Consider the following 17,479-nt stretch of genomic DNA (forward strand, 5'->3'; position numbering starts at 1 on the left):
AATAAACTTCGTTTAATACTTCATGCATCCATTCATCTTTTTGTGAAAAATTTTCACGAACCAAACACGGCCTAGGGAGGAGATGCGTGCAGTGGTGGGTGAGCCAAGGGATCCAGAGTGCCTGTCTGCAGCTTGCCTGTGGTTGCATGAGGCTCGCGGGATGCGCGATGTGACGGGAGAAAATACAATCCGTGCGACATCCAATGGGAGACGCTGGTTGGGGGATGGTTGGAGCTGAGGATAGATAACGTGGCGTTTCGGTCAGGGCCGGTATATTGCTACGTGTGGCTTCAGTTTTTTATAATGGACGTGAGTTTGGTTTTCAAGCAATAAAAAAAAAGTTTGGTTTTCAATAAATGGATGGATACATGGCTGTAACTTTTACACGATTTTACTTCACAACTTTCATAAAAATAATATCAGGTATATAAAAAACAATAAATATATTGTCATATCAGCAAATGAGATGATGGGATAGTGAATTCGACAATAAAGAAAGGAGAGACATTTCATCTCAATGAAACTCGGTACGCAGTGTTACCCAGACACGGAGCCGCTTTGATTGTGGTAGGCGAGGAGCCGCTTTGCTTGTGGTAGGCGAGTGGTTTCATTTCATCTAATAACCATCCAATTCCATGCACCTTGTCCCTAAGTCCCAACTTTTGCTACGATTTAGGGGAAAAAAAACTCGACCTGTGGGGGGGCAAGGCCGCCCCCACGACATTGTGTTGTAGGGAAAAAAACGGCCCTGTTCGCTTTTCTTTTCCCGGCTTATTTCGACTTGTTTTGGCTTATTTCTTCTCATATAGTATTATTAAATCAGCCGAAATCAGCCAGCTTTTAAATCAGCCGAACAACCCCAACCTCCTCACACACCCATACACAATGACACCGCAACCCTTGTGAGGCTGGACCGGCCGTAGACCTGCGCTTTGGAGTGGGACGGATGAGAGAATTTTTTTCAACGATTTATTTCCAGGACACTTGAAGTGCTTGACCAATTCGTCGAGCCCTATTCAATTACGTTCGAGCACAACAACAACTCAAATTTTAATTTGAAAAATATCCAATATTCTATTACACAATTTCGAAATCAAAATTAATTGTGTCTCCAATTAAATGAGGTTTCTACAAAATGTGACAACAATAATATTAAGACGCCCCTACTATTTGCTTTTCTGAGGTCCACATTACTGCCCCGATCTAGAAAAAGAAATATCAATTGGATCCTTCATAAAAATGGAAATGCGTCGTGCTGCAAAACTTATAACAAGCGCAACACTGATCTAATATAAAAAACAGATACAGAGTCACGAGCAACTATATAAATTGTTGCAACAAGTGCAGCAATGGTCCACGAACTATAAACATGAATGTGGAACAAACAAAGTGATGGATTCGACTCAACTCCTTGCATCTGTCGTGCCAGTTAGCGCCTGTGGATCCACACAGCGTGCGATATGCCAAACAAAAGTGGTGCCAGTCAAGGGGCACGTAGATGTCCAAACACGAAGACAGACTTCCAAAAACTGCGAAGCAACATACGTACTACACTAGCCCGGCCTCTGGCCATATGCGGCAACGCCGCGACCATTTCTAGTAATTTCTATTTCGTGAGCTAACCTATTTGATACGTGCGCGCCATCTTTTGTAGTGAAAAGAAAAACCGTGGAACCTCGCGCTTTACTCTATCTACACATTGCCTGTCAAAGCTTCCACCAGTTATTTTCAAAAAAAAAAAAGCTTCCACCAACTCCATTATTCTCGTTACTTGGTCGCACTGGATGATGCTTGCTTAGCTATACATGATATATCCAATGAAAATTTAAATTACTCTAGCCTACAAATCTAAAAAGTTGGCCACTTTTTCGCAAGTAGCAACATAAATCAAGGGAAAATCAAACGAAGAGCCCATGGTTTTGTAATTACTAGTACTTGGACTCCCTTTTCATTGCTTGTCGTTTACAATCACCGCACTTTTTTGCCTATAAAATTAGCAACCTTTGCCCATTGCTCTTCAGTCTTCAGTCTTCAGTCTCCACCCACCTTACTGCAAGGCAAAGCCAAGAAACCAAGAACACGCCATGGCGCCCGCGACGGCCAAGCTTGTCTCCCTCGGCTTCCTCCTCCTCGCGGCGGCCTCGTCGACGCCGCTGGCGGCGGCCACGACGCTGACGCTCCACAACCTCTGCCCGTACCCGGTGTGGCCGCTGGTGACCCCGAACACCGGCTTCCCGTCCATCTCCGACAACACGGGCCGCCTGGACGGCGGCGGCCGCGGGCTCGTCTCCTTCCGCTTCCCGCCGAGCTTCTGGGCGGGCCGCGTGGTGGCGCGCACGGGCTGCCGCAGCGGCGGCTCCGCGTGCGAGACGGGCGCCTCGCCGCCGGCGACGGTGGTGCAGCTGGTGGTGCACGCGGAGGGGCAGGACCTGGCGGCGTACAGCGTGAGCCTGGTGGACGGGTTCAACGTGCCGGCGGTGGTGAGCCCGCAGGCGGTGGGCGGCGGGCAGTGCCCCGCCCTCGGGTGCGCGGCGGAGCTGAACGCCGAGTGCCCCCGCGCGCAGCGCGTGGTCGGGGCGCGCGGCGAGGTGGTGGCGTGCAGGGGCCCCGCGGGGTACTTCAAGGAGCGGTGCCCGCTGACGCGCACCACACCCGCCGACGTGGAGCCCGTGCCGCAGCGGTGCTTCGGCCCCGGCGAGCTCAAGGTCGTCTTCTGCCAGTCCGCCATGGTGAACGCCGCCGCAGGCGTCGCCGGCGAGGCCACCGGGCACATCCGCACCGTCGTCGCCGACAACTAGAGCCTAGCTAGCTAGCTGCTGTGCCTGGGCAGCCAGAAAGACGCCGGTGGCCGCCGGCCTCTGTTTAGTGCGCAATGATGGTAGATTAAGGAGGTAATTTAGCGTGTGTTAGTGTTGTGAGACCGTGTCAGTGTTCGTGTGTGGTGGTGACCGTTGGCTTGGTTGCCAAGTGTCCGGCCGGCCGTGACGAGTGAATAAATGCATGCATTGAGCACACGCATGCGTCATGTAGTATGTTTTTTGAATTTGTGACAAGTGTCATGATGTCTCATGCATGTTCTTGAGTCAGTGGCGTCGATCGCCTACGTGCAAGCACGAAGGCATTCATGCGCGGCCGACTGAGGTAGAAGAACAGTATGGACATGATGAATCATGAATGGCATGTAGAGATGTGGGGTTGGGGGAAAATAATGTTGTCGTTAGTGCTAAGCTTAGCTGGGGGCCGTGATGTGGAGGAATCTGCAGAACATTGGAGCATGCATGTCAAAGTTGCAATCTGAAAATATCGCCTGCTCTTGATGTCCTTGCATATTCGCTCGGTATGATAAAGGAAGTCGTAAAATATCGCCTGCTCTTGATGTCCTTCATATTCGCTCGGTATGATAAAGGAAGTCGTTTCGCACATCGGTACGATCTTAAAAACAACTTTGACCACTAATTTTCACTATAAAAGTTTGATAAATTTAGTCAACGTATACTTTTACGAAACTACATTTCAAGATAAATCTATTTATATCACTTTTATATTTTCAAACTCAACCCAAACAAATTTATTTATAGTCAAACTTTAAAATGTTTAACCGAAGACAAACTCAAAACGACTTAAGGAGGGAGTACAACCAGTACCAACTATACTGATCGAGTTAGTGCTAATGCCTGTTTACTAAAGGAGGATAGCAGGCACAAGAGGGACTATTTCAAAATATTTAGAGGGTTTAATGTAAAAAAATTAAAGTGTGATTATTAACCACGATCTGATTTAGGGGGGGGGGTATGCAATATTAGGATCATATTCGGATGATTGGGAGCCAGCTGGATCAGTGGATAGTCATTCTTTCCAGCCGAACAGGGCACAATTATTAATTCTGATCCAAAGTAGGGGTGTTTTTATAAAATATTGGATCGCGATCCAAGTTGAAATTGATGGGGGTTATGTAAAGTTTGGTGACCACGGCCAACTTCGGTAAGCAAGCTTAATTGCGATTCTGAGTCGCCGCGCCGCACGCTACCCCACCGGCAATCCAACTCCAGCTTTGGCTCCGCACGCTGCCCCAGCTCTGAAGAAGCCGAAGCCGCACCAAACAGCCACACTGAAGAAGCAGGTCCTGGGCATTTGCAAGAAGCCGGAGCTTCTTTTGAGCTGTATGTCGGAGCCAAAAAAAAAAGTAGCTACAAGCTCCGACTCCGCACGTGGAGCGCTCGGCAAGAAGCCCTCCCAAACACGCCCTCAGGTCGACAATACCCCACCCTTTCTCCATCGTTCTAGCACAGTTGCTTCGCTGCGGGCAGCTGGCAGTCCAGCACACCCACTCACCCTTTCTCCATCGTTCTAGCACGTTGCTTCGCTGCGGCGGGCAGCTGGCAGTCCAGCACACCCACTCACCCTTTCTCCATCGTTCTAGCATCGGTGCTTCGCTGCGGCGGGCAGCTGGCAGTCCAGCACACCCACTCTACTAGTCTAGTTCAGCCGTGCTCCGGTCACCCAGCCACCGGCAGGCGGCAGGGAATTCCTCTCCTAGCTCCCCACTAGGAAAAATCTTGGTTGTCAGCGTGAGAGACGAAGACTGATGAAAAAAAAGGAAAAAAATCTAACCCCTGCGAAGAAAGTAGTGAAAAAATAGGACTCGGAGATTTTTGTACCACTAAATCTCTGGCAAGAATCGAAAGATCATCACGTTTCTCCAAACTCACTCCTTTTTGCAAAAAAAAAAAAGGTAAATGAAAAGGTACACTCCTCTCGTAATAATTAGATGTTCCAGGCTTCCAGCCCAAGATGACCGGCTCGCCGCCGCCAGGTCATTGTGGGTGTGGTAGCTGCCGCTCGCTTCGTTGCCAAATGCCAAGCGTTAGGATGGATGCAAGTGGAACGGAGGGTACGACAAACGCGATCGTTTCGCCGATGAGAAGGTAAAACTGTAAAAGTGTACATGTTTGCTTGAGTTTCTTCTAGAGAGTTCGAATGTGGGCTCTCTATGTAAAGTGTAATTTTTTTTGTTCCAATTTTGTACTCTGGATTTTACTCTTCATTTTTAATACAACACACAGCTCTCCTGCCAGTTTCATTTAAAGGTCCATACGGTGGAAGAAAAAGAAGAAAGGCCCACAGCACATGATTTGCCACCAATGTTGGGGCAACCATGCAAATGATATACTACGACAGCATACGGATGGAAGTACGAGCAAAGGCTGAGTCAGAGTTTTGGTAAGGTTCATGAGATCTCTTAGGGCTCCGGGAGATTGAAGGTGATGGCACGCCCAAATAATGAAAAAGAGCGCAGCAGATTTACCGAAAGAACTAAACTCTGCAGTGAACTTGGCAGTACAGTGTTCCATGTCCCTGCGAAAATTCAAGTTCAAATTTAAAACCAATCGCCAATGTTTCCTATTGGGCCCTCGGGAAGGGGGGCCCTATCTACCTTCTGGTAGATAGATAGTTTGTGTATCTTTGATCCAATAACAGTCCAATATATAGCCACTTAAGGCCCATAACAAGCAGTTGATCTTTTCCTCTCTTTAACGGCCCACATGTTACAAGCAGCCAGCCGTTCTCTATTGAAGCGTTTGTTTTTTTTAAAAAAAAAACTGTCGATAACCACGTGCATGGCTGCATGAGGAGCTCATCAAAATGAACTGTCCATTATCACTTAAGCATGTTAGCAAAGTTTTCCTGTATTTTTTTTTCTCAGCATCGTTGTATTCGTAAAGCTGGTATATTAACTTTTTCTTCAGAACGAATATAAAATAAATGTGAAGCTAGTGATGTTGAAATGTATCTCAACACTTTAGAGAAACTAGTTCAATATTTTCAAATATTAGATTCAACACTTTAGGTAAACTAGCTCAACATTTTTTTAAAAAAATGTTGAAATAGTAAATTGAAAATGTTGATTATAGCAAACTTCAATGTTGAAAACTGTTGATTTTCTAAAACTAATCAAAATATATTGATATTGGATCTTATTCTTTTGCTTTAATTCTAAATAACACTATAGTAAAAACGGTTTCGAAAATAGATTAGCAGTTTGTGAGAAAAGTAAGTTCAATTGAAATTTGAGATCCAAACTAAGATCTCTACCCACCTCAGCTAATCACATGTTGACAGCTCACCTTCCCTCCCACCCGGATCTGCTTCCGCTCTGCTCCCGCGTGCACGCTCCTACCATTCTTGCGCATGCGATTAGTGCTACCAGGCCGTAGCACGAATCTCCAACCGTGGAAGATTCGCAAGTTTTTTTTTTCTTGTGGAAAATAGATAGGAAATTCGCTCGGGAAGCACAGAGTTGGCAACGCGGTAGCTTTTGGCCCGCGGCGCGCCAAGCCGCCTGCCTTGGCGTGCGGGCCCGATCCGTCCGTGGTGCTGGCGGGCGAGCAGGCCACGAACTGGGGAGCACGCACGCGGTGGTGGCCGGACAGCTGGACGCCGGCCGCCGCAGGCAGCCGGCGCCATAGTTACACGTCGGTTCAAAATATCAAAGGAAGCAACTAAACAATTGATCACTAAACACCTACAAAGTAAGAAACAGTCGCAGAGGCGAGATTACCGTCATCTAAGATTATAAAAATTAATTTTCAAAAAAAAAGATTATAAAAATTCCCTTATACGAAAGGGGAAAAAGATACAGTTGGAGGACTACATATGCCTGCTAGTAATAGCGAGTCACTAGCATGCAAAAGTTTCAGCCATTCAGGTGGCTACCACCCCTCTGGCAACAATCTCAAAACGCCAGGGGCTGTCAAGTATCTCTCCGTACTCCCCAACACAAAGGCCCGCAGGCGGTAGGCTAGTTGGGTTGGGTGTGACATCAACGTGCCCAGCCATGTTATCTAGTCGTCCGACTAATCGCGTCCATGCGCCGTCCACCGATTTGCGCCTTGCTCGCCTAGGCGCCCGCCTTGCTCGCCTAGGCGTCCAGCCGCCCCACCTTGCTAGGCGTCCGCCTTACCGCCTTGAGAACAGAGTCTGCGCCAAAATCGTGCTGCCCCGTGGACCGCCGCCGCCTGCTGCACGTCCGCCGGCGCAGCTGCTGGCCTGCTGCTGCTGCTACCGCGGCAAAGACCCGGCGGCCGGCGACCCTCTTTCTTCCGCTTCCTAAGTTCCTGGCTCTGCCTCTGCCTCTGCCTCCGCCAGGCCTTGGGCGCCGGCGTTCTGCAAGACTGCCACCAGCAGCAGCACCTGAAGATGACCTCCTCTTCCTCCGACGGTAAGTGGCATGCTTCTTCTCTGTGCTCTCCCCTCCCCTGCTTCACTATCTGCTCGTGCTTCTTCTCTATGCTCTCCGCTCCCCTGCTTTACTGTCTGCTCATACTCGAGCTCCGCTTCCCCTCTTGCTTGCTATTCTTCTAGCTTCTTTCTCTCCTCTGCTTAGTGTTATGTGTATGTGCAGATGTGGATCGACGCCACAGAGCTATGGAAGTGTTCCCGCACATACACTTCCACCATCATTGTTGCCTTCATGCTTGCTTTTTATTAAGTAATATGTAGTACATATATCATATCAGTCCTTGGACACTAGGACGACTAGGATCGACTAATCGGCCTGATATCGGTCCCAAGGCGACTAGGTCCGACTAGACGATTTGAAAACATTGCACAGAAGTCTCACACATTTTCTCAGGCTTCAGAAATCTCGGGCAAGCGGTAGGTGGGGCCAATGAAACATTGGCAAGCACATCAGAAAGATGAAGCACACAACACAAGCATTATGAATCTTGGCTTGTCACTGCCACATCTTGGCTAGAGGGGGCCTCCGGAGTACTGGCGGAGGGGGCTTGTTTCCTTTCTGCCTGTAGCGAACGACACAGGGATTCAAGCTTCTCCTTTTGATTTTTCAACTTCTCTATTTGCTTCTTTGTTAGCTCACGCTGCCGAGGCATCATAAACGGGTAGATATTAGCAAATAAAATGGTGGTTTTTAAGACATGGTAAAGGAGGTCAATGTACAGAGCTAAAAAAAAAAGGCAGTGTGGCATAGCTATCGAAAGCTCTGGTCTCTAGCTCCGATTTAGCACAATTAGCTTTTGTGATGCATTCATTACCTCTTCGATGAGCTTCACAAGAGCGATATCTGAGTTCTCACATTTACCCTTCAGAAATTCATTCTCCTTCTTCAGATTCTTTATCACCGAGATCATCTGATGCAAAAGATCATATGAGACAGACTTCAGTAAACGAACAGCTGTTGACTAATAAAGCAAATATAATGATATTGAGTATTAACAAAGACAAGCTGCAGCGGAGCTTACCTTTTCCATCTCCTGCTTGTAAGTTTCAAAGACTTCATTGCTTTTTGACAGGGCATCCTGAAAAAAAAAGGAATAACAAAAAAATAGAAATGATTCATTTTTCTTTCGAAGTGCCTAATTTTTTTTAAAACTTCCATCTACAAGAGCAAAAATAGCCACCACTAAAGCAGGTAAAGTGCAAGACTATTTTCACAAGTTTCATTGGGTTTCGTCTCTATTCTACCCCAACTTGATTGGGTCCAAAGCTATGTTGCTGTTGTTGTTGCAAGCGTCTAATGGCACCATAATGTACACTATGGCCATTTGGAACCTGGAGATGGTCTTATAACTTGTAAGTGAATGTACCTGAAACTGCTGAAATCTTTCTCCATCAGAAGCTAGTTGCAGCCGCAGGTTCTTCTCAGTAGTCATAAGCTGAGAAACTTGCTCAGCATATAACTGCATTTGGGTATGTTCCTGAGCAGCCTTCTCTTGATGCTGTTGAAGTTTCAGATCCGCAAGCTCAAGTTCCAGCATCTTCTCTTTCAACTATACAAGTCATAACAAATTAACCAAAAGCACGGCAAATAGCATTTAGAACTACCCTTAAATCATGGCTGTACAAATATCAATAAGACCCAGAGATCTATTAATAGGGCATCAATAGCAGACCTGGTGAGCATATTTCTGCTGAGTAATGTTATATTGATCAGCGAGATCTTTGAGTTTACTTCTCAACCTACAAAACCAACAACTGTCAATATACCTGACTAGAAATGTCAAAAGGGACTTCAACTAATAAACTTGCTAACAAAAACCAACTGATGAAACTCCTAATGTTCAAGACATGCATAAGATTATCATCTTACAGATTGTTCTCTTCTAGCTGAGCAATGCATTCATTTTTCTGCTCCTCAAGCTTGACACTCACATCCTACAAAGATATTGTGAATATCTGATAAATAAGAGCTAAAAACTAGACATACTATCAAAAGAATGAAGAAACTTGTATGTGTATTTATCGTAGATAATAATCAGATGAAGCTGTCAACCTTTATGGCATTATTGAATTTATCAGACAATTCCATACGCATGTTCTGCCCCTCTGTCGACACCCTTCGGCACTCTTCCTAAGTAAAAGATGCTAAAATGGTATAACAATTGAAAAAAAATGCAAAATCCTTTATAATAATTGATTCAAAGTTCAGATACGCTTAAAATACCTTCAGCATTTTGTTTTGACGCTGAAACTCTCTACAAAGAGATTCTAGTTTTTCTTTGACTGCAATGGCTGCAAGGGCCCAAATGTAACGAGCAAATGTTAGGTTCAAATACAAAGTAATCAATCCACACAGGATTTGTAGTGACACTGAATTATCTATGATCACAAGAAGTTTCAAATAACACTACTTTCTTATAACATGGACACAGAGGAACATCCATCCGACCAAAAAAACACATGTTTTGTCAACGAAGATTTAAAGGAGAATTTACTTTTCAACTGTATATTTGTATAACAATCACAGATTCACATTACAAACCTGCATCCTTTTCTGCCACCACTTTGTGGTATTGCTGGGCAAGTTCAAACAGCTCTCTGTCCTTCTCGAACTTACTACGCTTCACGACCTTGCGTTTTGGCTCACCGCTTTCCTACAAAAGCAAGAAAATCAGCTCCATTTTGCAAAGACCAATCTTTTCTTATAAACGCTGATGAGATACTATGAGATAAGAAGTCTCAGCATCAACAACCTTTTGCTTTTGAGCAGTTAGAGATCCTTCTTGTTCAGCTGCACAACTCTGCTTCAAGGATTCTTCAGCGTCTGTAAAAAGAATCATAAAACATGGTAGAGTTCAAAAATTTCGCTCGGTGATGGAAAACACACTTGATTTTTCCATATTTACAGTTCAGAAATAACTTATGTCAGGAAGCTGATGGTGAAAAAGAGAAGAGAGAGAGAGAGAGAGAGAGAGAGAGAGAGAGAGCTAAGAAGGGATCACCTTTTGCAGCATTGCCAGATCCATGCTCCCCTAGAGCGCGTTCCGGCTCCACAGCGGCATGCAAAGAGAGTGCCTCCAAGGCTTCGGCAGCGCCCGAGGAGGAATCCTCAACAGTTGGGGTGGGGATAGAGGGATAGCCCAGGGTTTCCCTATCGCCTGGGCTGGTGGCTGGGGGGCAATCTGAGTCAAGAGTGACATGTGGTGGATCCTCCGAGGCGGGTGCAGGGGATGGAGTAGAGGCCATGCACACGCCAGAGCTCTCGACGAAGCCATCAGGGAGGGAGTCAGCCTCCGGGAGGCGTGTCGCCGGCGAGCCTTCCATTGTCGAGCCTTCCATTCTCGTTGGGAAAATTGGCTCTGTAGCACCGAAAGAGCATCGTTTTCAGAAAACAATGGCGGACCAGGATTAAAACTTAGGGTGCAATTGGTCAGCCGAACACGCCAGAGAAGCGGTTTGCTGAGCCAGCCCGGGTTCGAGTCACGGCACAAGCTTCTTAAGACGAAAATCAGGGGGGACATCTCTCCCCTTTGTCGAGTTTTTCACAATGCAGTATACAAGCACAAAATTTGCCGAGAAAATTTGGTACACAAATGTAAATACTAGCCTAGTTTATTAGCTTTTCTCTTCCCCACGGCCATGAAAGTGTCAGTGCCGACATATTCACTTACATTGGAGAACATAACACCCTCCATGAAGGTGACTTAACAATCATTCAATAGCTTTGTTGGACTGGATAGCACCAAAATAAATGATTCTGATTTGTAATGTACATATATTCACCTGAGGCGGAACTACTTTACAAACAAAATGGGCCATCCACTCATCCAGTATCTTGACATGTTACTGAACGTCTGAACCAGTACAGTAATAACTAAGCAATGATTGATAGGGAGAGAGAGGTGAAATTTGAGCTCACCACCTCTTGATATGAAGGAGGCGGTGCAGGGGGGGTCGCTGGAGGTGTACAAGCCGAGGCGCGGCGGCCGGAGATGGCGGATCGACGACCGGTATCGGCAAATCCCCGTGGAAACCCTAGACTGCGGGTTTGCCTGCGGGTTGCAGAGGCCGGGCAAGTATTGCACAGGGGCTGTGAGGGAGTCCAACGGTGGGGCGTGGCGTGGGCAGGCGCGGAGCACGTCGGGTCGGCGGTGGAGCACGGCGAGGCCGGCGGCGTGAACGGCGCACGCGCACGCGCGGGGGTTCGGGGGGAAGTCGGGAGAAAACAGGGGACGCCTCTATCCCGCTACTAAAATACACTCACACCCCTACACATAAACGTATGCAAAACCTACTCCTATAAACATCTTCGAAGACTGAGCCGGCAAATTCTCGAAATTAAAGAAGTCACCACATGCGTCTCGCTGTCGACGAGAACGTCGCCTACCACTTAATGCACAGCGCCGCTAAATCCTGAAATATTCGCTCCCATGGAGAGTCAAACTTAAAGACTTGAAGTGCTATCAAGACTCTTGTAACAATTAAACTACATGTCCTTTCGCATTAGCATCTTATTTGAAGTTTTGTCGAGATTCTGTTGCTACCTAGTAAGGTCATCTTAAGGTCGATCAAATCTGTACAGAAAAAGTAAGTATTTTTAGGGCATATAGAAGAAGTAAGTTAGATCTATAGTGTTTTACAATACACTAATTTGGGTTGTATATATTGATAATGTTGTCTAAAAATTCAGTTAATCTTAATAAAGTTTTCCTTAGAAAAAAAACTAAAATAACTTGCTCTTTTAGATCCGGTAGAGTGTGTACAGATGCATATGTGTAACTAGTTGAATACCTCGCGCGTTGTTGCGAGATTTCAGGGCAAAAATGTTGAAGTTGAGTGTGCTGAAAAGATGGAGTTATGAAGTTGCAACCAGTTTTAGCATTGGAGATATATGACATGGCTGTATATAAGAAATATTTAAATACTAAAATCAATGTACATAAAAAAAGTTTTAGTTGCTGAAACGGATAAAAAGAGGAACCATACGGATGCTTTAGTTTTATTCTAGGAGAAAATGGAAATGTCTGCATCATTTTGTGAAGCAAAGAGATTGGACTTTGTATTGGCTCTCTTGGATAAGTGAAGTTTCTGCAAAATTTTCAAAAAAAAAGTGTGAGCAATGTAGTTGTGTGAAATGTTGATAGTTGGAAAGAATATTTTTTTATATATTTTTAGTACCTATGATTCAGGGGAGGAATGTAGATATTTAGATATTTTAAATTTGTTATGGATCCTCCACCATGATGATCTGCATTACTGTAGTATAATAGGACGTTAGGAATGGGTGCGAGAAAAATGAATTAGGGATGTTAGCACTTAGATTATTTTTTTGACATTTTGATGCTAATTTCATCACAAAAAATATTCACATGGCAATAATAAAATCAAATAAAAAGTTAAGAACTCTTAGTGGGTTGTGGAAGGTCAGGATATGAGTTTTCATTCAGATCCAATGGTGAAAAAAATGATGATGTGGTTTTCACCACATGTGAGAGAAATAGCTATGAATAATTCTTAGTGGGTTGCATTTGTATAAGATACGTAGATATAGATTTGTCGTTTGCTCATGTTAACCTAAAAAAAAAAAGAAGCGACCGGTAAGAGGAACATGGAACGTAGATCGTGCCGTCCACCTGGAGCTGCCGCACCGGGCCACCAAAATTGAGACCCCACATAATCAGCTACTTCCAACTTCCGAAGTCTACATGCTTGGAATGAAACTGTCTTGACGGACAAAGGGCAAATCCGGTTGCCAATTGCCGCCATCCCCTACTGCACTCAATCTCTCATCTAATTTCCTTTTTCTCAACTAGCATAGCTACTGGTAATATATTCGATTTACATGCGATCAACTTTATACTCTTTGTGTACAAACTGTGCCGTAATCGTGGGAGACATTGATTATTTGGGTTCATATTAGAATTACGATTAATTTGTTTAGGTCCCGGTTAGGATTCTGATGGGTTTGTCTGGGTTCCAATTATGATTCTAACCGACGGACCAAGAAATAATTGCTTTGCTTTATAAATAAGTATAGATAGAGATAGAGACAGAAATTAAAGTGCAAAACGGTACAAAAGTAGATTTGTGGATGCTTGGACTCCAGTTCAATTTACCCTGTGTCATCGTATTTCGCATTAAGATTTGATCAAAACCATTTTTCTCATTTTTTTTATGGAAGACTCATCCTGTTACTCCTTTAGCATTACTCTTTTAGCATCAAAATGTTTATGGTACTTATGAATACTATGGAACAAATGAAGTTATATTATAAAATTTAAGTATTAAAATTTTTTAGATAATAGGAAAAAAGAGCACCCAACCTTGACCTCAAAAGAAGCTAGAACCGATTATTACAAAGTTTGCAGCTTTTTCGTCTGCGAACACACTGACAAGATTAAATAAAATCTGTCATAATCAACCTAAAAGTTTGATGAAGATAGAACCAATCCTACCATACCACGATTACTTTGGTACGGGCCTGATAAAATGATACATTTTGTATTCTTGAACAATTAACAGAGGAAGGCAGGAAGATAAGCACGCAGCGCATGTCCAGCACGTTCACCGACGCCAATTATTGGAGTTGCCACGGCCCATTATACATTGGTCAATTCGGAATTTCGGATCCGTTTTTATCACACACCTATCGAACGCAGGTGTCCATGGAAACAGGAAACAAAGATATCTCTCTCGAGTCTTTTATATGTTTACCATTATAAAAAATTAATTTTGATGTCCACACCACTAAAAAGTTCGAAGATATCTCTGTAACATCGAGTTTTTTTTGTTTTGACCTCCATACCATTTTGGACGGAAGAGCTGCTAACAGAGAGAAACAGAGCTGCAAAAGACCTTTATACCCTTGGATGCCAAAAAAATTGCTTAACACTCTCCTCTCAATGACGAGCGAGCCCCACTTGTCATCTTCTTCTTCTTCCTCTCACAACTTATGCGAGTTCCAGACAACGCCAACGTGCAATGGTGGGGACGAAGCCCAGCCGGCCTCGCCGCGGCCACCCTGGCCACACGGCGGTCCTGCCCCGATCACCAGGGCCTTCCTGGCCGCGCCATGGCCGCCCCGTCCGTCCTCGCCATGGCCACTCTTGCCGCGCAGTCGTCCCGGCCGTGGCCGCCCTCGCCGTGCACAGGCCCCGCCCCAGTGGGCCTCGCCGCGGCCGCACTCGCCTTGCGCCGGCCCCGCGCCGGCGGGCATCACCGCGTGAAGCGTCCCCTCATAAGAGAAGACTTAAATGTGATACAAACATCAGTCCCAGGAGGCTAATAACACATTTATTACATCAGATGGTACATCACCGTACAACTCTACGCGGTAATGGGCAGTGAAGCGCCACTATCGCGAGGATAACAACTAAAACCCACACCACGACATTAACTACGAAGAGGTCATCAGAGTCTTGCGTCATACGGAGCTCCCTGCGGGTGACCCTATCCACAGGCAAGGTTGGGTGTAGGACGGAACCCCTACTCAATGTCTTCGGGAACGAAGTCTGGGTCTTTCTCTGTAAAAATTAGGAAATGAGTGAGTACAAACGTACTCAGTAAGTCCAACCACACCCACGGAGGGGGGTATATACAGAATATAATGCACATGATAAATCAAGAATAAGGGTAGTGTTTATTTTGTGGAAAGTTAATTTTTATGCATGGATTTATTTAAAAGAAATGGGTTTTCAAAAGCCATTATCTTGCACTGAGTAACCCGTAGGATTGATCCACACAAGATTCAAGTTTTAAATTGCTACCGGACTCCTCATCCGCCGTAGCACATGGCACAACTGCCGGACACTTCTCCAAAATGACTCACGTCAACCCATCCATTCCCAGAAAAAACACTAATTATGTGATCAAACCGTAACTCGCCCAGTACCGTGGGCACAACTATTCGAATAGATTTTAACTCTGCAGAGGTGTGCAACTTTACTCACAAACGGGGTACTACAACACGATCACCTTAGTGTCGGTGCAGATCCCAATAAAGCCATTACCCACCTTAGCTAGACCTGACTAGCCACCACGGGATCCACCAAGGGGCCATTGACCTATCACCGAGGTTTAACCGAGGCATCAGTCACACAGAGCTTATCCCTTCTCCTTGGTCACCCGTTGCTCTCAGCTCTCCTGATGGCTATCAGACTAACTAATGGGGTTTATGCTAAGCCGTTGCCCATACAACGGTCGAGTGGTTTGTACGATAGTGGAGTTAGGCAAGATGACATATCAACTCGGTCCTTAATTGTGACAAGATGAATATCTCCCAACCTTGCTCAACCACACATTTACGAGCGCACCATTCGGCAATTCACACAGAAGTGCCATCCATCCCGTCTACACTCTCACATATTTTCTTTTTATAAGACAAGTTATATCGTGTTTAAGGTCCTAAGTGTTCTAGCAGCGATTAACGTCCAAACAGAACACATTCAGACATTAATCTAGGTGGTTAAGGAATGATTTTAACAAATCAAGGGGTTCCAACCGTGTTTTCAGCAGGTAAAACACATGCAGTTTTGTAAAACAGGCCAATAGGTTGTGTTTATAAAAACATGGACAAAACATGCATCAAAGGGCGGGATTGAACTTGCCGTTCTCAAAGCCTTCCGGGAAGTCCTGATCGAGGTACTGTCCTTCGGGTTCGGGGTCGCAGAACTGGTCCTCGTTCACTTGCTCGCAGTACTGCACGTCGACGGGTTCTCCCTCGTTCACACCGTGATCTACGATGTACACAAGCAAGCACGCAATCAAGAAAAAGAAATAAAAGTTTTATCGCTGAGCTCGAATCGGAAACAATTAAGATATAGGGATAGGAGTAATATTTTTGAGCGGCTTTCTAATGGTACGTACGAAATTATGATAGAAATGGTGTGGTAAAGTTTCGGAGTGATTGGAGGATTTTTGGCACATGAAATGATAAGTTAACGATGTGTTTAGGGCTAAATAAAGGTCTAGGGACTTGTTTGTAATTAGTGAAAGGACTTGATTAGAATTTTGGGGAAAATGGTAGGGATTTATTTATAAATATGTTTATATGGTGGAGGGTTTATTTGTGAATAGGAAATTAGGAATGGTTTCTTTTGTAAAAGAACTAGAGAGTGGAAAGATTCTTAATGAAAAAGGAAAAAGGGCAGGGGGTCTGTGCAAAAGCGCCTGTCTCCTTCCTCCCCTTTCTCGTGAAACAGGGGAGGGGGCGGCGCGATGGCGGCCATGGGGTGGGGGGAAAGAGAGAGGGAGGTTCGTGGGGTCGATTCCCGGCCGTAGCTCGGGCGGAGGTGGTTCGTGGAAGCTTGGCCACGGCAGCGGGCGGCGGCGGCCGTGGTGGTGCCTCTGCGGGGCTCGGCGGCGGCCCGGAGCTAGGGAAAAAGGGGAAGGGAGGTGAGGGGATTCTATTGCGCCCCTTACCTTGGGCAGAGGTGGCGCGAGGCGGCCGGGCCACGGCGGCCAGCGGAGGCGGGCGACAATGGTGGTGGCGGCGGCTCTGTGGGCCGGGAAGGAGGGCTAGAGGTGGCGGTCGGCGTTGTGGAACTTGGGACCGACGCGGAGGCCTACTTATAGGCGGGGTAAGGCGGTGGAACGGGCGGGGTGCGGCGGAGGCCGGCAAGCGGTGCGGCGAGCCTTAATGGCGCTCGGTCGCTTGCGTGCGTCGCGGACCGGCGTGCGCGTCGAGGGCGGCGTCTAGGGCGAGGCGCGCACGTGGCCGGTCGCTGTGGCCGATGTCGAGATTGGCTCGCGCTCTCGCGTCGAGGCGGCACAGGGCGGGGCGCTGTTCGAGCAGTGCGGCTCGGCGGGCGGCGCGGCGAGGTGGCCAGGCGACGGGATGGGTCGGCGAGCGGCGCGGCCTCGTGGTGCGCGTGGGCTCGCGCGTGGAGCGCGTGGGGCGGCCGGGCGCGCGTGTGTACGTGGACGGAACGGGGGGGGCGCCGAGCTGAGCGGCGCTCGGGAGCGCGCGGTAGAGGAGAGGGAGGGAGAAAGGAGAAGGAGGAAAAAAGGAAAAAGAAAAAGAAAAGGAAAGAGAGAGAAGGAGAGAGAGAAAGCGAGCGCGTGCCGGTTATATTCGCGGCGGCGACCGTGGGGCCGGTCGGCCACGCACACTGCGACGTCCGGTCGGACGGCGATGCACGCGGAGTGAGGAGAAAAAGGGAGATGGAACGGTGATTGAAATCGGGTGTCGAGACAGAGATCCGATGGGGAACGTTTCGGTGGAATTAGGGCTCAGGGGTTT

General features: G+C 46.6%; 2 protein-coding genes across 5 annotated transcripts; one reads left to right on the plus strand and one right to left on the minus strand.

Moving 5' to 3' along the window:
• The first annotated feature begins 1,738 nt into the window (after nucleotides 1–1,738).
• LOC120699842 (osmotin-like protein) lies at nucleotides 1,739–3,069 on the plus strand. Its single transcript, XM_039983928.1, has one exon. The coding sequence runs from the start codon at nucleotides 2,085–2,087 to the stop codon at nucleotides 2,796–2,798; it is 714 nt and encodes a 237-aa protein (XP_039839862.1). The 5' UTR covers nucleotides 1,739–2,084; the 3' UTR covers nucleotides 2,799–3,069.
• A 3,521-nt stretch (nucleotides 3,070–6,590) lies between these two features.
• On the minus strand, nucleotides 6,591–11,499 carry LOC120699843 (beta-taxilin-like). Of its 4 annotated transcripts, none has more exons than XR_005685660.1 (13): nucleotides 11,162–11,499; nucleotides 10,242–10,598; nucleotides 9,993–10,063; nucleotides 9,782–9,893; nucleotides 9,464–9,531; nucleotides 9,293–9,370; nucleotides 9,110–9,174; nucleotides 8,913–8,979; nucleotides 8,607–8,789; nucleotides 8,262–8,318; nucleotides 8,055–8,150; nucleotides 7,613–7,880; nucleotides 6,591–6,833 (listed from the first exon to the last, which is right to left on the minus strand). XR_005685660.1 is itself a non-coding variant. In XM_039983929.1 (12 exons), exons 2-12 carry the CDS (start codon nucleotides 10,576–10,578, stop codon nucleotides 7,719–7,721), a joined length of 1,296 nt encoding a protein of 431 aa, XP_039839863.1. In that variant the 5' UTR covers nucleotides 10,579–10,598; nucleotides 11,162–11,499; the 3' UTR covers nucleotides 7,457–7,718. The 4 variants fall into 4 exon arrangements, 2 of the variants coding, with proteins under 2 accessions (XP_039839863.1, XP_039839864.1); XR_005685659.1 differs by having other exon boundaries at nucleotides 7,606–7,880; XM_039983929.1 differs by lacking the exon at nucleotides 6,591–6,833 and having other exon boundaries at nucleotides 7,457–7,880.
• Nucleotides 11,500–17,479: the final 5,980 nt, after the last annotated feature.

This window comes from Panicum virgatum, chromosome 3K (genome assembly GCF_016808335.1).
Source record: "Panicum virgatum strain AP13 chromosome 3K, P.virgatum_v5, whole genome shotgun sequence".
In the NCBI taxonomy this organism is placed as follows: Eukaryota; Viridiplantae; Streptophyta; class Magnoliopsida; order Poales; family Poaceae; genus Panicum; species Panicum virgatum.

Bases quoted from the DNA above. Each gene is read 5' to 3' on its own strand.
- LOC120699842 (XM_039983928.1), top strand. From the start codon at position 2,085: ATGGCGCCCGCGACGGCCAAGCTTGTCTCCCTCGGCTTCCTCCTCCTC.
- LOC120699843 (XM_039983929.1), bottom strand. From the start codon at position 10,578: ATGGAAGGCTCGACAATGGAAGGCTCGCCGGCGACACGCCTCCCGGAG. The intron at 10,064-10,241 runs GTGATCCCTTCT...TTCTTTTTACAG, and splicing joins ATCTGGCAATGCTGCAAAAG to ACGCTGAAGAATCCTTGAAG. The intron at 7,881-8,054 runs GTAATGAATGCA...ATGCCTCGGCAG, and splicing joins TTGTGAAGCTCATCGAAGAG to CGTGAGCTAACAAAGAAGCA.